General features: G+C 64.9%; 3 protein-coding genes across 10 annotated transcripts in view; all 3 read left to right on the top strand.

Moving 5' to 3' along the window:
- Window positions 1-23,503, top strand: part of FXYD6 (FXYD domain containing ion transport regulator 6) — a 157,601-nt gene that overhangs the window by 160 nt on the left and 133,938 nt on the right. The window contains exons 1-8 of one of the 6 annotated variants that reach the window (XM_075442379.1): window positions 1,210-1,493; window positions 6,567-6,629; window positions 6,844-6,882; window positions 6,997-7,071; window positions 7,191-7,227; window positions 7,509-7,558; window positions 7,677-7,719; window positions 12,178-12,211. In XM_075442379.1, coding sequence (XP_075298494.1) covers window positions 1,367-1,493; window positions 6,567-6,629; window positions 6,844-6,882; window positions 6,997-7,071; window positions 7,191-7,227; window positions 7,509-7,558; window positions 7,677-7,705 — 420 coding nt within the window. In that variant the 5' untranslated portion in view covers window positions 1,210-1,366 and the 3' untranslated portion in view covers window positions 7,706-7,719; window positions 12,178-12,211. Of the gene's footprint in view, window positions 1-1,209; window positions 1,494-6,566; window positions 6,630-6,843; window positions 6,883-6,996; window positions 7,072-7,190; window positions 7,228-7,508; window positions 7,559-7,676; window positions 7,720-8,238; window positions 10,036-12,177; window positions 12,212-23,503 lie in introns of those variants that run through there. The other 5 variants (XM_075442381.1, XM_075442378.1, XM_075442383.1 and 2 more) reach the window with 5 other exon arrangements.
- On the top strand, window positions 10,816-13,883 carry FXYD2 (FXYD domain containing ion transport regulator 2). Its single transcript, XM_075442384.1, is given in 7 exon segments — window positions 10,816-11,317; window positions 11,320-11,371; window positions 12,178-12,216; window positions 12,329-12,403; window positions 13,291-13,327; window positions 13,465-13,495; window positions 13,682-13,883. Coding segments are annotated over 6 exon segments (270 nt in total). The 5' UTR covers window positions 10,816-11,275; the 3' UTR covers window positions 13,490-13,495; window positions 13,682-13,883.
- DSCAML1 (DS cell adhesion molecule like 1) overlaps window positions 21,002-23,503 on the top strand; it is a 105,749-nt gene continuing 103,247 nt past the window's right edge. For 2 of the 3 annotated variants that reach the window (XM_075442365.1, XM_075442367.1), the window contains exon 1: window positions 21,028-21,150. In XM_075442365.1, coding sequence (XP_075298480.1) covers window positions 21,108-21,150 — 43 coding nt within the window. In that variant the 5' untranslated portion in view covers window positions 21,028-21,107. Of the gene's footprint in view, window positions 21,151-23,503 lie in introns of all 3 variants that reach the window. The other variant, XM_075442366.1, reaches the window with a different exon arrangement.

Genomic DNA, 23,503 nt, shown 5'->3' with positions numbered 1-23,503 from the left:
GGGGCGGGGGGGGGGGGGGGGGGAGCTGCCCCGCCTCGCGCGTGCTGCCGCGGCGTGCCCGGAACCGGGGGTGCGCGGCTCGGGGATCCCCGTTACGGGGTGCGCTGGGATCGCCCCGCTCCGCCGGGGAGGCCGCCGGGGCGCGGCCCGGTGCCCCGGGGCATCGCCCTGCGCCTGGGGCCGCCCGCATCCCCGGCTCCGGCGGCTGCCATGGCAACGCCGGTACCGCGGGTTCCCTCATCCCGCCGTTGCCTGGTTACCGGCCCCCCGCCGGAGCGGCCGTCCCCTCCCGCGACCACCTCGGGCGGTCCCCGGGCTGGGGGGCTCGGTGGCGCGCGGGGGTCTCTCCGCACTCTGCCCGCCGCTGTTCGGGGTGTGGGTGACGGCCGGGCAGGCGCCGCGCCCCGGGAAGGCGTGCGGGAGCAGGGGGACGGCGCGTCCCGCCGGGTGTACGCGAGGCGTCCGGAAGGGAGCGGGTCCGTGGGGGGAGCTCGGAGCTTGCGGGAATGTTTCTGCGCGAGGGAAAGTGACAGGTGGCCCGCGCGGACGCGAATGGGCTTTGTGGCGCGGAAGAGCAGCGCCTCGGGCAGAGCCGCAGGTGGGCCGGGACTCGAAGCAGCCCCCCGCACCCCTTCAGCGAGCCCGCGGTGCTCCGAGGTGCTGTTGGGTCCCGCTGGGATTTTCAGTCCCCCTGGGTGGTTTTGCTCCCGGTTTGAAACGCAGACAAGCCCAGAGCGTCCCTGCCCGCGCGCAGCAGGAGCGTGGCTCCCGGCCGGAGCGACGGGCAGCGCGCGAGGGAAAGCTGCCAGCTGAAGGGCAGTCGCTGCAGAGCCAGGCCGCCCGTGAGAGCGTGCTTGCCAGCCTGCCCCGGGACACCCGTGCCTGCGGGCTGTGGGCTGGCGGCACCTTCCTCTCGTGTCTCACGCTCGCCTTGGCATTCCAGCTGCCTCCGTGAAAGTTCTCTGTTCCGTACCACGTTGTGGAGAGTGGCGGCTTTGCCGGGAGTTGAGAGTTTGCTGCTGAGGACAACTCCCCAGCACTGCAAGCTGGCGGCTGTTTGTCTGGTTGTTCCCCTCTGTTTGCCTTTCGGGCTGGCTGTGCGCTCCCGAAGCGTCAAGAGGCCCCCGAGCCCGGCAGCTGTCACATAGCCCGAGCACGGAGAAGGCAGCGCTGGCACGGGGCGGCGCCGGGGCGTCCTGCGAGGGGCTGTGCCGCCCGTCTGTCCCTCCTCGCGGCGTGCAGCCGCAGCGGTGCTGGCAGCGACAACGGCCACGCCTGGCGGGGACTTCTGTTTGCCTCCTGCTCGGCGGCGGTTGTGACCGACGGCAACAGCAAGGGAGAGAGTGGAGAAAATGTCCGCTTTTTGATGCTCTGCTGGGCGGGGCAGTGTCTTGGTGCCCCAGGACACAGGGGAGCTCGCAACAGCTTCTCTTATGCTGCCACTTCGGTGTTTTCTGGCGATCTGGATTTCGCTCGCCACCAGGACTTGCCAGGTAACCTCAGCTTTGGCTGACCCGTTCGACTCGGCTGCGCTGACGCCCGGCCGTGCCCCGTGCGGCGCACAGAGCCCGGGGTTTAGCCGGCGTGCGGCGAGGGCTGGGGAGCGCGGGGTGTGGCGGAGCACAGGGCAGTTCGGGCGGGCGCGGTGGTTCGGTGTGCAGCACCCGGTTATCTGTTAGGCAAACGAGGAGAGAGCAGGAGCAGCAGACTCCTGGCAGGAGGTGGTGGTGGCGTTTGCCGCTTCCCCGGAGCCGAGGGCTGGGTCCTCTGCCTGCTCTCCCGCAGCCGGCGCTGCCGGGCAGCCGTTAGCTCGGCAGTCACTGCGCTGGAGGTTTCCTCAAACGAAGGGCTAGCCTCGCTCTTTCGTGCCTGCCGCTTCTCGTCTGGGGAAACGCGTGTCGTCGGGGTGGGCTGGGGACTGCGCGCGAGCCAGATGCAGCCAGGCAGCTTCGGCTACGGCTCCGCCATGTTTTAGGGCCAGTTGCCCGAGGCTGGACGAAGCCCTGCAAGAGGCAAGTTTACTGCTGGGGTACGGGCGAGGGATGCAGCACAGGGGGTGCTCGGAGCCTCGCCTAGCCGTGCTCAGCGATTCCCTGCGGTCGCGTGTTCTTGCGAGCATCGACCCAGTCAGGGCTGGGCCGTAGGGGTCCACGTGTGAGCCTCATTGGGCAGAAGCAGGGCTGAAGTTTGTGTTCCTGGGGCTCCTCGAGAGGGTTTGCTTAGCATATGCTCTGCTCTGGGGAGATGCCCCATACCTGGTCTCCTACCCAGTCAGCCTTTGGATCGGCACCAAATGTGCCAGTGCCGTCTGTATCAGAATGGTGAGGGCTGGAGATCTCTCCTTCTCTCTCGTTTAGGAACACGAGGCACAACAACGGGCCCATTAACAGCCAGACTGATGCTGACGTGAAATGGCAGAAGAGCACATCTATGCATAGCTGGAAATGTCCATTCACACATGCACACTCTTAAACGCTCCGGGCAACCGAGCGCTGCTGTCACGGTCTTGGGGGCTTTGCGCAGAAACGAGAGATTTTAACTAGGTCTGATCTTCAGGAGATGCCCTGAGGACTCCTGACGGAAGGAGGAGGCTGCCCAGCATTACGCTGTGATGGCTGAGACTTGACAGGGCTGATCTGTGCAAAATAATTAAAAGGAAAATGGGACTTCAGGATTCAACGCTGTTACAAATTTACCTGCCTTGCTCTGGCATGATTTGCCGTGTTACGGAGAGCTGATCAGTGGGCAGGAGGGACAGGGTCTCTCTGCCTGAATTTCCCCCCGCTCCTCTATCACGCACACACACACATACACACTCCATGCACGCGCACACCTTAACACAGCGACATGCCAACATGCAGGGAGGGGTCATCTGAGAAGCAGGGGAGGGAGCGGCGAGGATGGCCCTGGCACGGCCGCCCAGCCCTGACTCACGCCAACACGGCCGAGCCACAGCCCCTGTGCCGGAGCAGCCCAGCAGCCCCACTAATATTTGGTTTTCCCTCTTAAAAACGCTGATGGGGTGGAGGAGGGAGGGAAGGAGAGCTCTGGGCACCGCTGCCCCGCTTGCTGTGCCGCTCGGCCTCGCTCCGTATCGAGGCAGATCTTGCAGCTTTAACAGGAAAAAAACATGTTTTGATTCGAGTGGCATGCAAAGCGCGCTGTGCTGCCCGTTCCCCGCGGTCGGTACGGGTGCGTGGCTGCTCGCTTTGGTGGCTGCAAACTTTGTGTCACTGACGGGGAGAAAGCGGGGAGATTTCTGCCCCGCGGCGCGGGTGAGGAGTGGGCTGTGCCCGCGGGCTGGGCCCCGGGCTCTGTCGCTCGTCGGGCAGCGGTTATTTTTCCTCTGCCTTTGTGCAAAGGCACAGCTGGATTCAGTGGGAAGGGAGGGCAGGGAGTGGTGCCTTCCTGCCCTGAACACTGCGGTCTGAAGGCGCAAGCGGGGAAAACAGCAAAGCCTCTGTAGTGTTTGCTCTTCTCGCTTTATTTCAGCTTCACGAAAAAAGTGGGTGGGCCAGCTTGAAACAACCCCAAAAACCTGTGGCACTTCGCAAAGCATATGCTGCCTTGGAGGAGAACTGGGCTCGTTTGCGCTCCAGAATGCTGTGTTTGTTTTTCTAGCGAGGACACCGCCAATCCGGATGGGTAACTCGCGGGGAGAGAAGTTTTAGTGTGCGGAAGCGTGTGAATTTGGGGAGCCGAGCTAGAAAAACAAAGACCATATGTGTGCTGTGTGCTTGGCTTGGCAAAAAAAGTGAACTCTGCCGCACGAAATGCAAGGAGCCAGAAGCTGAGCAGAGGACTGGAAACAACGTCTGCGGCTGAGCGGGGCCCCAGCGCTGGCCCGCTTCCTCGGGCGGCTGCGGAGGGCTGGCTGCGGGAGAGCGGGGAGCGAAGCCTTCGGCGGGCGCCGGAGCCGGGAGGCGTTCGCTGTTGTCAGTGCAGGCAGCACACCCAGGCAGCCGCCGACACGGCTCGTGGCTTTCCGCAGCCGCTCCGGGGACTCTGGCCCGCGCGTCAGACCCTCTTTCCGTGGCAGGCGGGGCTGTCCCGTGCAGTAAAGCACCGTGGAATAGAGACGGTGTGAGGGCGGATGGCTGGCGCGTGGCGAGCGGCGGGGGCTGAGAGCGAGGGCTGCGGGGCGCAGGGTGAGAAACGCTGCCTTCGGAGTCGCAGGGCTGCCTGGTGCCGGGGGGAGCGTGCGTGGGGCCCCTGGGAGAGGCGCGGCAGGGACGGCTGTGGGCAACGCGAAATTCCCGAGTGTGCGCTCCAGGGATGTCGCTGAGCTGCTGCGGCCGTGGTAGTCAAACAACGGCAAAATAAACAGTAAAAATCCGATGAACGATTTGCTCAAAAAATAACGGCATTGTTGATAAGCTATAAGAGCCAATTAATACCGTTAGTCTAGCAATGGCATGTGCTGTATTGCATCTCCTGTGCACGCACAACGCCCTCCTGTCGGGGGATGACACTGATTCTGCGCTGGCAGCCTTGGCAGTAAATAGATAAAGGATGTGAGATAAAGGACGCAGGAAAATGTGCAGCTAGAAGTTACTGTATCACCAGCTGTTGGGTTCTTTGTACATGTTTCTAAGACCTGGTAATTATCCAGAATTACGTGCCTCAGCAAACGAGGGGGCTTGTCTGGGCACAGGGAGCCAGCGGCGCGCTCCGGCGCAGCCCCGTGCTACACAATGGCAGCGGCAGCTGCAGGCAAGGGAAATTAAACCCTCCAGTGTTCAGATAAAACGCATTTGCTTCAAAACGACAAGACATGGAAGGGGAGGGAAGGACGCGAATTGTCATGGGATGCAACTTGTTACGATGAATACATTGGGTTCTGGAAACGTGCTCCCCGCGTTTGTGGGGCCAGGCGCGGTGCTGGAGGCTGCTTCTTCCGCAGGCGCGGTGGGAGCTGGCTCCCAAAGGCAGCACTGGGGGCCAGCGCGGAGCGGAGTGCCGCTGGGGCCAGCTTTGGCAGGCCGGTGGGCACCGCTGAACCCACTCCATGCGTGCTGTTCCTGGGCACCCTGGCAGCACAGACTGGGACAAGGGGCTGCGTAGGATCTGCGAGAGCCTGGTGCCCTGCAGAGCTGGCCTGGGGCAGCTGAGCTGCCTTCCCCCCATCGCTGGCAGGCGGGGTGGGCTGAAATGGGGGTTGTATCCGAATCAGGTCAGGCTCTGGAGGGACTCAGTAGCACCACGCTGGGGATCTGCATCCGTCAGCTAGCTGAATTCCTGCTCTGTCGAGGGCCCCTTTCTTATCGGCACTAATCCAGCAGAGCAGCTGCAGCAGCTCTGGAGCACTCGGTGCTATCAGTGCTGTGCAGGGCGCCTGATAACCCCCCGGCCCCTCCTGCGCCAGCAGCAAGCCCTCTTCACGCTCCCGCACCATGTATGGCCACGGAGCCCTGTCCTCGGGGCGCCTGCCGACTGCCTGGCAGCAGCCGAGCACCAAGCAGCAGCAGAGCCCTGCGCACGGCCAAGCTGCGGGCGAGCTGCGGGGGTCAGGGGTGCAGTGCCCAGGCTGCTCCGGGCTCCCGAGCCCCCGGCGCGCTCCCTCGACGGAGGCTGCTCTGCCGAGCCCTCTCCTCCTGGCAAGGCGCGTCCCCGCACGCAGCCACCGCCGGGTCCGCAGTGCCCGGTGCCAGCTGGCAGGACGGAGGGCAGCCGCTCCCCGGCCCCTGCCTGTCCCCTCGGCAGCAGGAGGAGGGATGCTTTGGGCCAGTTCACAGCTACCGTGTGCCAGCTGGTCCCAGCAGCAAGGGTGCCCGTCCCAAACGGGTGCAGCAGCAGCTCGGGGCATGGAGATGAGCAGCCCCTGCCCGAGCTGGCAGGGAGCGTCACAGCCCGGCCGCAGCGTTGTTACACCAGGCTGGCATCCCTGGCGGAAGGGTCCGTGCTCCGGCCGGGTGCCCCGCACAAGGGCAGCGTGTCGGTGCTTGTGCAGGGGCAGGGACAGGCTCGGCTGTGACGGGGACCGAGAGGTATTTATGGCCTCTCCTTGCTGCTGCGGGTGAGCGTGGGGAGCCCGGGGGGCAAGCGTGGCTGTGAGCTCATGTCCCACCAGGGCCACTGGCCTCATTGTAGGAATGTACCGTAATTGCTATGCTAATTGGGACAAATTAAAGTATGCTCTGGGTGAAGGGCACAGCATCGACCTTGATGGAGAGATCACAGGCCTTGTGCTGGCCCCATTGCCTGCAGTGCAACCTTGAGACTGCACCGAGATCCATGCCAGGAGCAGAGCCAGCGGTGCAGAGGTGGTTGAAAATATACCGGAGAACCCCACAAAAAGTCTGTCTGTCTGTCTGTCTGTCGGCTCAAGCCCTTCCCCTCCTTTGCTCCTGCGAGCCACCATGTCCCCGCCAGGCTGGGCGCAGCTATGGCACCAGGTATTGCGGCCAGCCCCCGGTGTTTCCCCCGCCAGCCTGGCTGCTTCTCCCGGCGTGGGCTGCGAGGGCTGTGCCCGCACAGTCGGACACGGGTTGCCTGTAGACCCCCGCGCACCCCAGCCCCTCCGTCGGACGGCCGGGTGCTGAGCCCGCTTCTCCCCTCTCTCGCAGCAGCCATGGAGGCGGCGCTGATCTTCCTGTGCTCCCTGCTGGTGCCGGTGGCCGTGGCAGACGGTAGGTGCCGAGGGCTTCCCGCACGCAGGAGGTGGCAGGGGCACGGGGAAAGGCTGCGGGGCCCGGCGGACAGCGGCCCCTCCAGCTCGAGGGGGCTGGAGTGGGGTGCGGGGCAGCAGCCCCAGCGGAGAGCGGCGTGCCGGGGGCGGTGGGGGGCTGCCGGGGCTCAGCCGGGAGGCTCGCTCCGCTCATCCCCTTGTCTGCTTGTTTCCAGTGGACACCCAGGAGAAGGAGGAGGACCCCTTTAACTATGGTGAGCATCGCCGTGCGCGGGGACGGGTGTGCTGGCGTGTGCGATGGGGAGCGAAAGAGGCTGCTCCCTTCCCTGAGCCCGCCAGGAACAAGCCCCTCTGTCTCCTCCCCTCAGATTACCAGAGCCTGAGGATTGGGGGGCTGGTGTTCGCCGTGGTCCTGTTCACTGTCGGCATTCTTCTTATACTCAGTAAGTTGGGGCGTGTGGGCCAGGGCAGTGGGGGCCATTCTCGTGGCGGGGGGCTGTCGGGAAAGGCCATGGACGGTTCCCACTCCGGCCACGCTCACGATGTTTCTCTCCCCTTGCAGGCAGGAGGTGCAGGTGCAGTTTCAACCAGAAGCCCAGGTGAGTGAGGGCAGCAGCATCTCTGCTGGCCAACCCCCTCTGCCCCGTGCTCAGCTCTGCCCGGGCTCCCTCCCGCAGCTGGCAGAGTGGCTGCGCTCGCTGAGCATCCCTTTCGGGTGCCCAAAGCAGGGGGATGCTCTGCCGCAGAGCTGCTGGGTGGCAAAGCAGCCGTGCACGCTCCCAGGGCACCTTCCTCTGCGTGCCCCTGTGCTGTCGGGCGTCCCACCCGCCGGGACGGGGTGCGCGTCCCAGCCGCGCTCACTGTGCACCTCTTCTTGCAGAGCTCCGGGGGACGAGGAGGCTCAGGTGGAGAACCTGATCACCTCGAACGGTAAGGCCGCCCGGCCCGCGCCGCGCGCTCTGCCGCTGCTGCTGCGCTGCGCTCGCCTGCCTGCGGAGCACGCAGCTCCGGGCAGGCGCTGCAAGCCCCTCTGCTCTTCCCTTCGCAGCAACGGGAGCGCAGAAAGCAGAGAACTGACCAAGAGCCACGCGGTGAGTCCCAGGGTGACACAGCCTCAGTGCTGGGAAGGAAGAGGGGCAGCCGGGGCTGTGCAGGGGGGCGGCTGCGAGCAGACCAGTCTGCTGGCACTGGGCAGCTGCGCATGCCCAGCGCGGGGCCGGAGCGAGCGCTGGTAGGGGCTGTGGCAGGGAAACATGCGGTGCTGGCGAGGCCCCGGGTGTCCCCTGCTCAGCACGCCCCAGGCAGCCCAGCAGGAGAAGGAAGCCGCTGTCCGGATTTTCCCTTGCGTTGCGTTTCCTCTCCTTGTGCTCCTCCGCCCCAAAGTGGGGTTATTTTTAGGGCCTGTAGAGAGCTGAGTGCGAGTCCCCCGGGGCGCCTCGCTCCTCGGCTGCAGTCAGAGTTCCGCCGAGCCCCCGGGCTGTGGCCCGCTCTCAGAGAGGGGCGAAGTCCGGCGCCCGTGCTGGCGGGAGCGCGGTTTGTGCCGCTGGTGGACGAGCCCCGCGCAGGGCAAGGCTGCCCCAGCCTGACTCGCCGCTCTCCTTCCCGCGCAGACCCAGAGCCCCGAGGCCAGCCGCTCAGACCGCTGATGCCAGTGGCCTGCGAGGAAACTGAAATCGCGGCAACGGGTCCCTCTTCGGAGACGCGAAGCTGCTGTGTCTGTGTTACCCTCTGTACTCCAGCACCGGTTCTCTGTTTACTAACCCGACTAAACTCCGCTCACCGTCCTCTCTGCCTCCAGTGGTGTGCAATGTTGGTGTGAGGTGATCATTACCTCTAGGGCTAGTCGTTGCTGATGTTGTAATCGTGACTTTCTCTTCACCGTTCTCGTGCTGTGCGTGTGATTCGGGCTGCGCGCGACTGGCGGGCGCTGCCCCCCACGCCCGGGAGCCGGAGGCGCTCGGTGCCGTCCCTGTGCCGGGCAGTGCTGGCGGCGGGTGCTCCCGGATCACCCCGGCTGGCTTTGAGCAGGGCTCGGGGACCCGTCCCGCAGCGTGCAGGGGCCCTGCCCAGTGTGACTCTGGACCACACCGTGCGTCGCAGTTCCAGCAATAATCCAGCCCAAGGGCAGCCGCGGCGGGGCGTGAGGCGGGCAGGGCATCCCCCGGCTCGGCTTCCCTCCGTTGTGGCACCTGGGCGCCGCGCTGAAGGCTGAAGGGAGCTCCCCTTTCTCGCCTGCTTGGCACTCGCTGTTGGTGTCAGTGGCTAAAACCAAGCCCTGGGCATGGGGTGCTGTTTTCAATGTGAGGAAACGCTGTGGTGGCAGAGAAGCCATGAAATCCCCCAGCACGGTGACACTGTGAAAGAGGGCGGCTGCGCAGCGGTGACCCTGCTAACCAGCACAAACCAGTTCCTTGCCAACACTCTGCCCGCCTGCAAGACGGAGGTGGGCAGGTTAAACAGTCTCTGAGGGCTGAAGAGAAACACGGACTGACTTAAAGATCCTGTCCCTGCTCGTCTCCGGCAGGGAAGGGGCAGCAGCGCTTCCTCCTCGTGCTCCCTGCCCTTCCCGGCCTCGTCGCTCCCTGTGCTGTGGCCCAGGACACGGCCACCCATGTCAGTGCTGCGTGTTGTCCCGTGGTGGTTACGTGTCGCCAGCCCCCCGATGCCAACTGCCCCTTCTCCCTGCGCAGCCGCAGCGAGCAACGCTCGGGGCCTTTGCACGCCTGAGCTTGCGCAGTGGCAACGCGCTGGCTCCGGAGGGGCTGAGCCCCGAGTCCGTCGTCACCTTGTGTCTGCTCGGCGGCAAACCTGCGAGCCTGGCCTCTTGCCCGAGCCCGTGGGCACGCAAAGCCGTGGCCTCAGCTGGGGCTGGGGGCTGCCGGCTTGGTCGTGGGCGCTTGCCAAGGCAGGGTCAGCCTGGGCAGCGGTGGGCGATGCCCAGGGCTGCAGTGAAACACGTCAGAGTGCTGTCCACACGCCGGGAGGGGGTTCTCCTCCAGCGTGGCTTTGAGAGGGGCTTCTGCTATGCCCACCCCACCGCGGCGGCCCTGCCTCCAGTGGGGGCTGTGTCCTTGTGTGCTTCACATCCCTCGGCGGGGCTGGGAAGCACGCTCTGTCCCGCCTGTGCCAGGCAGAGGGACCGCGTCCCCGGTGCCCTGTCCCTTCCCTTCCTCCTGGCCACTGCAGAGCTCTGCTCGCCTCCCGCCTGCGCGCTGCCCCGCAGCCTCGGGCAGAGCAGACCCCGTGCAGCCCAGTGCCCGCTGTGTGCGTGTCCCGCGTCCGAGTGCCCGTGGTGTCTGTAGTGTGCTGTCGGTGTTAACACGAAACAAAGAGATGCCTGTGGTGTGTAGAAACGGCAAAATCCTGACTGTTGTGAAATAAACGGAGCTATTGTGTTTCCTTTTAAATAGGCGAGTGTGCTGCTGTGCTAAAGGACTGGTGTGTTCTGTGCTGTGACCTAAGGGGGGAAAGGAATAAAATATTGTTTCTATCGGTGCCTGGCTGCGTCGTCTCAGGGGCCGTGGCGTTTCCAGGGCTCCGGGGAAAGGCTGTGGGCAGCGGGACAGGGGCCGAGGGCTCCAGCTCTGCCGGGGAGGCTGGCTGGGCGAGCCGGCGGCAGCTTCCCCCGCTGTCCCTGGGCACCAGGCAGCCGGGCTGGGGCAGAGGGAGCAGGGGCAGCGTGCCCCGGGCAGCACAGACGGGCTTTGTGCTAGCAGCGGCGGCCAGCCCGAGCCCCCTCCCTGCCGCGCTCTTTTCTGCAGCCAGCAGCAGTTTCATCAATAGCCGGAGCCTGTGCGAAGGCAGCGCCTGAGCGGCCAGCCCGGCTGCACAGCCCGAGGGACGCGGGCACAGAGCCCCCTCGGCCTTTCGGCAGCTTCTGCGTCGTGGCTGCTGGCGCGCCGATCCAGCGGGGTGCTGGGCATGCCTCGGCTCCCTGACAGCAGGGTGGCCCTCCCAGGGCTTGGCTTCACCCTGCGGCGCCGGGGCTGAGCTCCCGTGGGCGCCGGGGCTGAGTCCCAGGCACACAAAGGGGAGCCCTCCCATGGGGCTGGCTCCCCACGCAGCGCTGACCGGCTCGGGTGCATGACTCCTGCTCGCTGATGGCGAGACTGGAGCAAACTGGGTCGAACAGCCCGCCTGGCAGCTGGCCTCACCGCCCGGGGCCGGGGCTGGCACAGCCCCGAGGGGCGCAGCACCCTGGCACCCGATGCCGGGCAGGGATGCACCGCAGACATCGCTGTGCTGGGGTGCCCAGGACCCCCTGGGATGGCTCCGTGCTGGGCTGGGAGGCACGGACCCAGCCATCGGGGGTACCTGCGGTGCCAGGCTGCGGGAATGGGGCACGCCGCCCGCTTCTCACCAGCGAAAGGCAGCCGCAGCCCGCACCCAAGCCCGTCCCTCTGCCCCCCGCCTCGGGCTCCCTCGGCAGCGGGAGGTGAAGCCCGGCTGGCCTGACGCGTGGGAAGCGAGGGGTGCATGCCACCCCCCTCCCCGCTGGGACAGGGGCAGGGGTGCCCATCCTGCCAGCTGGCACGGTGGGTGCGCGCCCTGCCCTCCCCTCCCGGGCCTCCCTCCCAAAGGCGGGCGGGAGCCCTGTGCCTCCCCTCGTGACTGCGATAAACATTACACCGAGGCTGTTAATGTTTAATGAGGTTTGTCTCCCAATTAATGTGCTTTCCCGTGGGCGCCCCGCTCGCAGAGCGAAGACGCCCGCCGGACGACGCGCCGACGCGATGGGTGACGGTAAGGGCGCTGCGGGGAGCGGGGCGGCCGGCGGTGCCTGCAGCCAGCACCCTGCTCGGCCCACCCCAGGGGGGCTTCCCTGGGTGGGCGGACGCCTTCACGGGGCATCTCCGTGCGAGGAGCAGGGCTGGTCCCTCCTGCCACGCAGGAGCCTGCGTGGGGCGGCTCTGGCGGAGGATTCGGGGGAGACGTGGGGATGGATCCCCGGAGCTCTGCAGCCCACTGGTGCGTCGGTGCCGGCTGCTCTTTGGCTGCTGAGGGAGATTTCTGCTTCCGAGCGACTCTGGGCAGAGGGACGAGCAGTCAGGTAAGGTGCCTGGAGTGGTGACACGCAGCCGTGGGACTGCCGGCACGGAGGGAGGCTGCTGCGACGCGCCCGGCGCCGGGTGCCGGCTGGAGGGGTTGTGCAGCGCGCAGTGCCGCCGGAGCAGAGCCCTGTGGGCAGCGGCCGAGGGCACCGCGCGCCGAGGGCACCGCGCGCCGAGGGCACCGCGGAGGCTGCTCTGCCGACCGCGCAGCCGCAGCGAACAGCAACCGGCTGCTGCAGGCAGCTGAGCCGAGTCCCTGTCTGCAGCTTCCCCTGGAGCCGGAGAGACTTCCACACATCCTGCCAACGCATCCTTTAAACTTCCTGGGGTGAAAAACAGGAATTCCGGAATTCTTTACTGGCTTGGCTACATCTTGTGGAAATCAGAGCGCACTCGCTTGCAGTGCTCATTCCCGCCCTTTCCCACCTCACCCCCCTCTCCAAGCACCCACCCTGAGCCCAGGCGCTGGCTCTCACTCGGGTTTCTCCTCTTTTCCAGAGCAAGTGCCTGAGCAGGGCCTGGACAGGTTCAGCTACGGTGAGTGTGTCCCCGGGCAGCCCCCTCCCACGCCGGCGCGCGGGCTCTGCGCTGCGGGCACAGCCCCGCAGCTCGGCCAGGCTGATGCCTGCTCGGCTCTCCTCCTCCCCAGACTATGAGACCATCCGCAACGGGGGGCTGATCTTCGCCGTCGTGGCTTTTGTCATCGGGCTCCTCATCATCCTCAGTGAGTGCCTCTGCCCTGCTCCCCTGCACGTGGCCTCGGCTCTCCTCCCTCCCCACCCCGTGCCAGGCGCCAGCCGGGTGCCGGGGCAGGGGGGCTGCCGACCTCGCCACGCGAGGGGTGGGCATCGCCTGCAGCGGGGCTGCCTGTGGTATTTCCATCTAGGCAAGCTCCCAACAGAAAGCGAGCTGGGAAGGAGGCCACGTAAATATTTAGCGTTTCCCTGCCAGCGTCAAGGCTTCAGAGGGAAGGTCACCAATTAAAAATAGCAGAGAAAACTCTGACATTTCCAGAGTGAGAAACCAGCTTTCCCAGAGCCCTCAGACCTCCGCAGCTCCCAGACAGACCCGGTGCCGAGCGTGCGGGGCACCCTGCGACCCTGCCCATGCGTGCAGGCACTGCCCGCCTCGCTCGGTGGGGCTGGGAGCGGCCGTGGCGTCGCAGCTGCACACACCGAGCTTGCCCAGCAGTTTTAGGAAGAAAGATAAGAAAACCGCCAGCGTGAGCCGTCGCGGGGGCAGGTTAGGGAGAAGGACAGACATCTGTGCGGGCTCTCGTGGCTGGTGCTTTGCTGGGCAGTGCTGGGGGCTGCAGCTCGGGGGTCCCGGGTGGTGCAGGGGGCCTGGCCAGGCAGCACGCTGAGCCGAGGGCTGGCCGGCAGCGCGTGGCGTTGGTGTTTCCCCGCGCTGGTGGGAGCCGTGCAGGAGGCCAGCCCCAGCGCGGAGGCAGGGGGGCCCGGGGCTTCCTGCAGGAGCCAAACCCGGTGGTCCCTGGTGGGGGGCCAAGTCTGCGAGCAGGACTGCTTCGTCGGAGCAGAGAGGGGCAAGTGAGGTGGGGCAGGGGGGAAGGCTCCAGCCAGAAGAGCTCTCAGTTGCTCCTCTTGCCCCCAGGCCAGCGGTTCCACTGCGGAGGGAAGAAGCAGAGGAGGTGGGTATCGCACGGTTTTAAGGCAGCCTCGTCTCCCCTCCCCGTCCTAGTGCTGCCAGCTGAAAGCGCTCGTCCTGCCTCCCGTCTCAGCCACGCTGCCCAGTGTAACACGTCTCCCCTTGCTTTTCGCTCCACAGACAAGGAAACGAGGAAGACCTGTAGCTGCAGGTAGGTTGTGGGAGGATGCACCCAGCTGGCAGCCAGGCTCCCTGCGTCTGCCTGTGCCGGGCAGCGATGCTCCGAGGCACCCGTGCTCCAGGGAAGTACCTGCGTGGGGGTTTGTCTCAGCAGGAGAGGAGCTAGGACACGCTGGTCTGTGCGGCCATGTAACCCTTCCACTCTGTCTGGTTTCAGAGCTGCCATGCCGCCGTGCAAAGAGAGCTTCACCCACAGCAGAGCGGTCCTTGCCAAGGGCCGCCCCTTACCCCGCTCCAGTGGATCCATTACCCTGCTCACCCCCGGCGAGGCCAGGACGCAAATTGCCCTCGTGCTTTCCCCTCTGTTAGATCCAGCGAGAGTTTCGTGGCTAATAAAGTTCAAGCTGAGAGAGGTTAAACTTTGTGCCCGAGGCATTTGAATCATCCACTCTCCTGGCCCGGCATCAATGACTTCTCTGCCCTGCAGACATCTTCCAACACAGACCCGGGGAAGGTTTCTGCTGGCTCCCCCGCACGCCCATGGCACGGAGCCACCAGCCGTCCCCACTCTGGCTTTGCACCGGGGCTTGGAAGGAGCAGCCCTCTCCCCAGCGTGAGCGCTGGCTGTGGGTGCCCGAGTCCCGGGGTGCGCAGCGAGGGGTCTGCGGCACTGGCCCGGGCTTTGCAGGCTGCAGGCTGTGCCAGACGCAGAGCCACAGAACCAGGGGACCGCTCGGACCCGAGGGGACCGTTAAAGGTCGGCTTTACGCAGCGGGCGGGCGCTGTCGGTGCGGGGCGGCTTGCGTGCTGCCCTTCTCGGGCGGTGTTCGCGGTGAGCTCAGGGCCGGGCGGCAGCACCCCTCAAACAGAGAGAAAAAGCAGCAAAGCTCTCAGGCTGCCCCCGCTGCCCCCGTGGGCCCGGGCTGGGGTCGCCTGGGGCGAGCAGTGGAGCGGAGGGGGATGCGGTGCGGAGCTGGGGATGCTGCGGGGAGCGCTGGGGGCGAGATGCAGCAGGTCGCTCCCTGCCAGGGTCTGCGGGGGCTCCTGCCCAGCCCGGGGGTCCCTGGCTCTGTCCGCAGGCGCTGCGGGGGCCGGGGGGCCCAACCGGCCGGTGCTGCTGGCTGGGGAGACGCCGGCTCCCCCCGGGCTGCCGTCGAGGTCAGACGCTGCCAGCGAAACAGGATTAGCCGGGGAAGGCTATTAGACAAAATCCGTGCAATTTGTCTAATCTGAGGTGCTTCTTTAACACAGTAAGGAGATTAGTTTGAAATATAATTTTGACATGACACTGACCTACTAAATAAAGGCTCGTTGCAGCGTTGCACGGCTCGGACGGGAACCGGAGTCCTTTGGCCGGGGGAGAGAAGCTCCCGTTGCAGAGCACAGACAAGCTGAAGGGTTTGCTGCCAGCAGAGCTGGCCCTGCCTGCTCCCCGCTCCGAGGCCCGGACCTCGCCGGTGAGGAGTGTGCTGGGGCTTCCGTCCCCCTAAAGAAGGAGCCACAGGGCACAGCAGCCGGGAAGGCAGCTGGCATACGAAACGCACCCTGTCCTCAGCGGGGTCTCATGTCCTCGAGGCCCAGGGCTCCCCATCTTCCCAGTGCCCGGCCGTGCCAGCGCTCAGGGCACAGGCATGCCCTTCAGGGTGCGTGTCCTCTGGCACCGGCCCCCCAGAGAGCCGCGCAGACAGAGCCCCTGCAGCTCGAAGGCAGGAGATTAAGGGGAGCGAAAAGCCGTGTCTGGCTCCCTGCACAGGGGAGCTCCGTCTCGGCACCAGATGGCATTAATAGCATTATTCTGCACGGCTCGCGGACGCCCACGTGTGCACACACACACGCACGGCCCTTTGCACCCCCAGCTGGGCTCGGGGCTGTGGCACGGCTCGGGGACGCGGACAGGGTGTGCAGCAGCCGAGTAGCAGGACGTGCCACCAGCACCTGGAGACTCGGGCTGGGGTTTACATTTGGAGGCCAGGCTCTTGCCAGAGCAGCCTCGCCAGGTCCCCTTCCAGGATGGAGCCAGGGCACCTGGGAACCAGGAACAGGGGAAAGGCTTATGCAAATTCTGTGATGCATGGTAAATGTGGGCTCGCCGTGCCGGGGCAGGGGTGCCGTCGGAGGGGCCCCATGGGACAAGGTCCAGCCCCGCAGCCCTTTCCCTGCGCCCGGAGCCCCACGGGTCAGCTGGGAGCGGTGGCCTTGGTGAGGAGGCGTGCGTCTGCTCCCCTGAACCAGGCAGTCTTGGAGGATTTCTCTCACAGTCCCTTGAGCCACTAATCTTCTCGAAGTAAATCTTTTCTGTGACACAAAGGGGATTGGGTAAATAATACAGTGGACAACTGGAGTGTCCTTTTCCTCTAGGAAGACTTCCAGCTCCCAACAGCTTCCCCTTGGCACTGGCTATTCCCTGTTTGCTTCAGCGGTCTCTGGACGGACAGGTACGAGGGAGAGGGCCTCCGACTGTCTGTGGCTCGGCCAGCTGTTGCGCTTAATCCACGACTGAATGTGAGGAGATGAGGCACCGGGGCAGCGAGGGAGGCTGGCTGCTCAGCTCGCCCAGCCTGGAGCCCGCCAGCACCGCTCCGCCATCTCCATGATGCCAGGGACACGCTTGGCCCGCGAGGCAATGTGAATGCAAAATGTCTCCTCATTAGTTAAAACCGGAGAGCAGCAAATGGTGACTAATGGAGCCAAAGAGGAACACTTGACGATGCGGAGGGATGGGGCCGGGCTGGCGAGGGGCCAGCCGCACGCCTCGCTCTCCCTTTGTTCTGCTCCCGAAAAGGCAGCGCATCCATCAACAGCGGCGCGCCTGCCAAAACCGCACCGCGTCGCGGTCTGCATTATCCTCCCCGCAACGCAAACAGCATTGCAGCCCTCATTCCTGTGTTGCACGTGCCCCAGAGCAGCGGACGGCCGCCCCGCAGCCAGGCCCGCAGCAGGGCCGCGCGCAGCGCTGCCGTCCGAGCGCAGCCGCAGCGCGGGCCGCGGGCCGGCCGGGCCGGCTCCCCGCGGCGGGCTTCCCCGCGGGCCGAAGCTGGGCAGCGAAGCAGGGTCCCTGCGAACGCACCCCGCGTGTCTCCGGCCCTTCCCCCGGCCCCGCCGAAACGCGCCAGGCCGAGCGCCGGGTGACGGGGCACCGGCTCGGGGTCCCCCGCCGTGCGCTCGCGCGGGGCGGGCAGCCCTGCCCGCAGCCCTGCCCGCAGCCCTGCCCGCAGCCGCCAGCCCCGCCCGGCCGCTCCGCCGGAACGCGCGACGCTAGGGGGAAGCAGAACCCGGCTCCTGGCTGCCCAGAGCCCGCCGAGAGCACCCCCGGCACCCCGAGAGCTCCCAGCACCCCGGACACCCCAAGCATCCCGGGCATCCCGAGCACCCTCAGCACCCCGAGAACTCTCAGCACCCCCAGAAACCCGAGCACCCCCAGAGCCCTGAGCATCCCGGGCACCCCGAGCATCCCGAGCACCTCGAGCATCCCAGGCACCACCAGCACCCTCAGCACTCTGATCACCCTGAGCACCCCGGGCAGCCCCAGCACCCCGAGCATCCCACTGCCTGCTCCTGCCCGTGCCAGCAGCGGCCCCTGCTCTGGGCACTGGCTCCCTTGGCAAGCCACGGGAGCCTCTCGGGCAGCGCAGCCCTTTCTGTAGTGCGAGAGACACAAGGGCTCGAGGGGCGTCCCCTTTTTGGGCATGCTGACCTGCTGGCATCCACCTGGCCACGGGCTTGCCAGCCCCCTTTACCCGGGTACCAGCCCCTTGCCACCTCCGGGACACTTGTCCTCCCACTGCCCCGCGTGGCAGCCACTTGCTCCCCACTGCCACTGGGGAAACTGAGGCACGGAGCGGGGCCGTGAGGTGCCCACAGGCACGGTGGGGGGCCTTTCCCCCCTCAGCACCCCCCCGGGCAGGACCCGCACAGGGCTAGCCTTGGGGTGCGGGGCTGCGGCCCCTTGCCCGGGTTGGGGGAGGGATGCAGGGGCCAGGACAGGCGTTGCTGCGGGGGACTGTGCCCGGCCCTTCCACGCCCAGGTGCCCCCAGCAGCTAGCCCAGCTGCAGCCCATCCTGCAATTACCCCCAAGCCTTTTTCTTCCTCCGCCCTGCAAGCCGTCCTTTCTCAGCTGGGGGTTACTGGTGGGTCTGGTCTGGCAGGGGTGGCTGTGCGGGGCTGGGGGCTGCCGTGCGGGGCAAAGCCCGGGCCCGCGGAGCGGGGTGGCCGGCGAGAGGTCGCAGCGGGCTGGCTCTGCCCGCCGGAGAGGTGCTGCCAGGCTAAGTCGGTGGCTGCGTGGGAAGTGCTTTGTGGAAGTCAGATAAGTAGCCCTGTTGTTTTAATGACTGCTTCCTCGGGGATTTGTCTGGGAGGGCGGCCAAGGGCACGGGGCTGGGGACTGGTGGGAGGTGAGGCCCTGGCCGGAGGGACGCTGGGGCGAGGGATGCTCCCCGCAGCGCTGTGTGCCCCTCTGCAGCGCCTCGTCCCTGGCACAGGGCAAAGCCTTGGGCTGCAGCTGGCCCCAGTGGCTGGGGGGTGCCTGTCAGGACCCTCCTTTTGGCTGTTTTCCCCAGTCACCCTCCGTCTGCTTGTATGAAGCGTGGGTTTTTTGCACGTTTCCCTTTGGGGAAATCACCTGGCTGGCTAATGGGGTCTGTGAGCACGGGGCACCCCTATGATCCCCAGCGCTCTGGGGCCTGGAGGACCCTGGAGCCGAGTGTGAATGCTGCCCAGAGCCAGAAGAAATGCTGGGGACGTTAAAGGAGGCTGGCTGGGTTAGAGTGGTCATGGTGACACTGCCCCTTGCCTCTGGGGAGAGGCAGAAGCCTGGCTTTTGTGGGAAAGACCCTGCTGTATGTGTTCCGCGGAGGTCCCTTCTCCCGACGGGGGAAGTGTGTCGGGGCTTAGAACTGCGCGTGGGCATGGGTTGCTGTGGTTTCTCCTGTGTCTTCTGTGGAGTTTGGTTGGGGAAATAATTTCTTAGTATGAGCTTCACCTTTTAGCTAGCTGTGCAGCTGGGCTCGCTGCTGGCTCTGGCAGGTTGCTTCCTCCCTGTTAGCAGGTCAGTGGCCGCAGGGAGTGCGAGACGCGCTTCTCCCAGCGTGTTAGTGCTGGCCTCGCTTCCTGGGAGCCTCCGATGTGCTGCCAAAGTGCAGGTCAGCGCTGCCCGAGTAACTGCCGTGATGGTTTTCAGCCCTTCCTGATGGCAGCTGTGTGAAGCACATGATGCTGTTCCAGCCCGCTGATGGGGGGGATGTCAGTTGGATACCAGCTTTCGGGCTGAACGCTCATGCAAAGGCGACGCACAAATGCTTCCTGCGCATATTCAAATGCGGGAGCTGTGGGAAGGCTGATGTCCCTGAATGGTGGCTGCTGGGCAGGAGCCGAGTCCCAGGTGTGGGCGCGCAGGAGCCAGCTCTGGGGAGCGCCTGGCTGCCTGGCCTCCGCGGCCGGACCCGCATGCCTGTCTGGGCTCGGGAGGCTGACAAATGGCCTGGGCTGAGCAATCGATGGAGCAGCAAACGGGGCCGTAACGAATGGCGCAGACAGCTCAAGGGCTCGCAGGGCTCCCCGAGCGTGACCCGGGGCTGCTCGTCCACCCTGTCAGCCTTGAGCTGCTCTCTCTTCTTGCGCTGCTTCCCGTCTTGCCGGCAGATGCTCTCCTGTCCTGCAGGAAGGAGGTTTTGGCAGGGGGAGGTGAGCGCGCTTGGTAGAGGCTGCTTCTCTGAGCTAGGGATGATGAGGAAACTCGCTGGAGATGCTGAGCAGCCAAGGGAGCTAAAAACGAACCGGTGAGTAGCGTGTACTCCCCTGCACACGTGCCTCAAACGGAGGCCCTGTGGGTGCTGTGCCAGCGAGTGCCCTGCCAGCCTACGCGCCCCTGTTTCATTTACTCCTGAGTGTAGGAGGGTAGAAGCTGCACCCGAGTCCAACACATTGCGTGCCGGATGGCAAAATGCTGTAGCAGTTTTTGTGGCTGGAAGATTCCTGTTCGCAGGCTGGCCTGCGCTGCCATCCTGCAGCAGCTGCCAGGGAGGAGGGGGGCAGATGCCTGGCATGTGCCTGGGGCTCCCCGGAGCCTGGGACTTGCTTGTTGCCTTGGGTGTGGGCCCGAATACCAATTTCCTTGAGGAGCATCAGCTAACATCTGTACGCGAACGAAGGTGGCGATTGAAATGCACCCCGATTCCTGGAGGGATGCGTGGGCACTGGGTGTGCATCAGCTGCTGCTTCGTCGCCTCTCGGGACGCTGATGGCACAGCCATGGGTACTGAGCCAGCGGCGAGCAGCATGGGGCCGGGGAGGAGCGTGGGCACACGCGGGAGGGCTGTGTGCCGCAGACACCCACGCTCCGTGACAGAGCTGCTGAGCTGGCCTGGGAACGGGCCGAGCAGGGGGTGGCGAGGGAGCTGTGCTGCTTGGCAGCACCGAGGCAGGGGAAGCACGTCCTCGGAGAGGAGGAGGAGGAGGAGAGGCCGTGGTGTCAGACCCACACAGCACGGGCACAGTGTTTGCTCCCGCCTCTGCTGCTGGCTTTTTGGCACCGAGGTCTGGGCAGGTGCACGTGCACGGGTTGGGTGACAGCTGGCCTCATGGTGCTCATCACTGCAAGGAGGGTGTCTCGGGCAAGGGGGGCCTGGAGTTGGGAGGGGAAGGGGGGCGGGGGTGCGGTAGCCTTAGCCCTGCCAGCTCCTCCGTATCCTTCGGCCGTGTCCCTGCTCTGAAAGGGGAATCGCGTACCCGCGCTGTGCGAGTGCCACCTCGGGGGTGTGGGTGAGCTCGCTGGCTCTGCTGGGGGGCTCCCAGATATGGAGGACTGCAATGAACAGCTACAGGCTGAAAAAGGCCTAAGGAGCTGCTGGTTTTCTAGGTTTTTTTACTGGGTGATGATGGTTAGGTTTTCAACCACATCTAACCAGTGCTTTTTTAAAAAATCAGTACAGAATGTTTTTTCTACTCGTTGTTTTGTTTGAAATCAGAATGCTTCAATCTCTTTTTTTTTTTTCCTGTTTATTTTCCCACAAATTGGGATTGAAAAGGCTGTTTTGGAAAGTAAAGAAAACCTGCTATATTCACTTCAAGAACAGACACTCCGAACTGCTCCAAGGGTCAGGACAAATTGGCTTTTGTGCGACGAAGTCTTGGGGAGTAGGGTCCTAGGCTGGGGTTCAGTCGTGGACAAACACACCCCAAAGCGAAGCGCTCGCCGGTGTTTATTTGCTGTCTGCTGGCTGGAGGGGCGAAGGCCCCCTCTTGCTCGTGCCCCCGGTTCCGGGAGCAGCACGGGCCGGTGCTGGTGGTGCGGTCGTGGCCCGATGCCCGTCCTCGGGCTGCTCACAGGTGTCCGGGCGGCCGGGGCAGGAGGAGGAGGAGGAGGCGGCGGCGGCGGGGCCCCCGACGGCAGCGCGGGCTCTCTCGGCGGGGGCTGCCGCCCTGCCGGCCCTGCGTGGCCGCGGCGGGGAGCGGAGCGGGGCGGGGCGGGGAGTGCGCGGGAGCCCGGCCCACTCGCGGGGAGCGGGGAGGAGGAGGAGCGGCGGCGAGCTCGGCTCCGGGCACCTCACCCTGGCTGGCAGCGCGGCGGCACGGAGCGCGGCACGCCGGGGGCACCGCACCGCCCGCAATTGCGCCGCAGCCCGGGGCCACGGCCGCTCTTTATGGCATGTGGCTGGTAACTTTTCTCCTGCTGTACTCTTTGCGGAAAGGTACGTGACCCCCGGGGGGGGCTGCGGGGGTCTCTCCGCGGGAGCGGCGTCGGGGGCTGAGCCGGGCGCGGGGCTCCCGGGGCTCCCCTCCCCGGGGTCCCGGCCGCGGGGCCGCGAGCCCCCCCGGCGCGCCCCGTCGGGGCTGCGGAGAGCGCGGCGCGGGGCCGTCCCGGAGGCGCCGCCGGCGGAGCCTGCGCGGGGCTGACGCTCGGCCCCGACGTGCGCGGGGGGCCGGGGACCGAGGGTCGCAGCGGCGCGTCCCGGGGCCGCGGGGAGCCGCCGTCCGGGCCCCGCAGCCGGGCCGAGTCCGGCGGGGCGCAGAGCCGCAGCCTCCCCCCCGGGAGCGCTGCGCGGAGCGTGACCGAGTCGGGCGGGGGCCGGCGGGGGCCGCGGCACGGGGCCGCGCGCTTCAGGCCGGGGATGAATTTGCAGCCGCAGGTGCGGCGGCCGCCCCGGACCCACGGAGGCGATGCTAGCCCGAGCCTCTGCTGTCGGGGCGGCTGAGGAGGGCGGCCAGCGCGCTGCCTCGGTGGCGGCAGTCGGCCGGTCTCGCGGAGAGGAGCTGCCCGCTTCCGAATCTGCGGGAGTTCTTAGTTCGGCTTCTGCAATAAATCACCTCTTCGCGCACGACCCAGCCTGCAGAGGTGGTGATGGAAGCGCCCGCCTCTTGGAAAACCGTCTGCTCGGAGGACGCAGAGTGACACTGGCCCTAATTACCTCTTTTGACATTTGCGAACAGCGAGAGGGGAATTTTAGGAAATGAGGAAAGCGAAGGAAAGAGGATGGAGCTGCCTCCTTGCACGAGACTTCCTTGCTGCCTATTACGTTCCCCATTTATCTGAACGTTAATCCAATGAGAAATATTTAGGAAGGTTTAATAGGGCATCCCGTCCAGTCGTGTGGTGATGATCAATTATTCCATCAATTATTAAATATGGAATAGCTGTTTTAGTCAAGCTGGAATCAGACTGTGTTTGGGGGCTTTACCCAAAATCGCTATTGTGTTTAGGATCTGCTGAGCTGAACGTGCCAGCATCTGCTTTGCTTACATTTGCATTTTTTACTCTGCTAAAAGGAAAAAACAAATCTGAAACCAAATAACCGTTGAGGACGCTACAATTTCTTCCCCCCAATAGTCGAAATAATAAGGAGCTGCACTGGGTTTATTGCTATTGCGTGTTTTCAGCCCCAGCTTCTTGGAAAAGGGATCTCTTCCCACAGAGCGCTCTCCTCTGAGAAGAGCAAATTAAAAGCCTCCATTAGCAGAACTCCTCGTGGCCTCATTTTCTCTTTTTTTGCGAAATAAAATGTATCTTCGGTGTTGAAGAGTCCTGGTGATGGAAAGTGTTAAAGTGAAACGGTTCCAAAGAGAGGACAGCAATACAATGGAAGTTTCATTATAATAATAGGATTGAAAAAATGAATTGCTTAATGCATGATAAACCCTTACGATACTTCATATTTGTGAGCATCGAAGCACATCCTTTTAACGTGTTCCTGCTGTAGAGCAAGAGCTCAAGTAGCAACTGAAAGCGAATAAACATTTGATCCAGGGGACCACAGAAGTTTAGAAATCTCCCGATGGGCTGTAGCTGCTTATTTGTCCCCTGCTTATAAAAGACACCAAAATAGGTGGTTGGCAAGCAATCGACCAGGGGGTTGAGCAGAAAGACGGTCTGGCCATGCGAGTGAGCGCAGCCAGGCAGAGGAGGAGGGGAGGTGAGTGGCAAGCGGCGTGATGAAGAGCAGGCTGGTCAAAATCGAGAGGCTTGGAGCTGGGAAAGCATCTCCCTGCATGTTCTTGCTGGGTGTCTCTGCCGCCTGATTTATGCTGGCGTTATATTTACATTATGTTCCTGTATTGGGTGCAGCGAACTATGCAGCTTGTGGTTTTTAATCTCTCCCCATCTCGGCCCCCCAGTGTGGCGCAGTACTCGTTTGTCTCTGAAATGAAACATGGAAGCCTCATTAAATGCACGGAGGAGAAGCCTGCAGTGCTGAACTCCTCGCCGTGCCCGCTGGTCGCTTCTCCTGCGGATCGCCCAAATTTCCCAGCACCAGGCACCGTGATGGCAACTTGCCCAGCACCCTTACCCGCACCTGGCACGGGCTCGGGGCTGCTCCTGCCTTTGGAGGAGAAAATGGAGCCGGGCAGCCCTGGTGCATTTGCTCTCTGGAGGAATAGGCTGTGCCTGGTGCTAGTGGCGAGTGCCAGGGATGTGCTATCGAGCAGCCCTTCCCGGAGCCGGGGGCTGCTCGGGAGACGCGGGCAGCCGTGGCACAGGGTGCCTGTCTGCTGCAGTGCCCTGCTCTCTGCCCAGATGGTCCCGAGCTGGAGGGATGGGGAGCGAGC

The sequence above is a fragment of the Opisthocomus hoazin genome, chromosome 24 (genome assembly GCF_030867145.1).
Source record: "Opisthocomus hoazin isolate bOpiHoa1 chromosome 24, bOpiHoa1.hap1, whole genome shotgun sequence".
In the NCBI taxonomy this organism is placed as follows: Eukaryota; Metazoa; Chordata; class Aves; order Opisthocomiformes; family Opisthocomidae; genus Opisthocomus; species Opisthocomus hoazin.
Note: the sequence above shows the minus strand (reverse complement) of the source record. Positions and strands in the feature narration are given on the sequence as shown.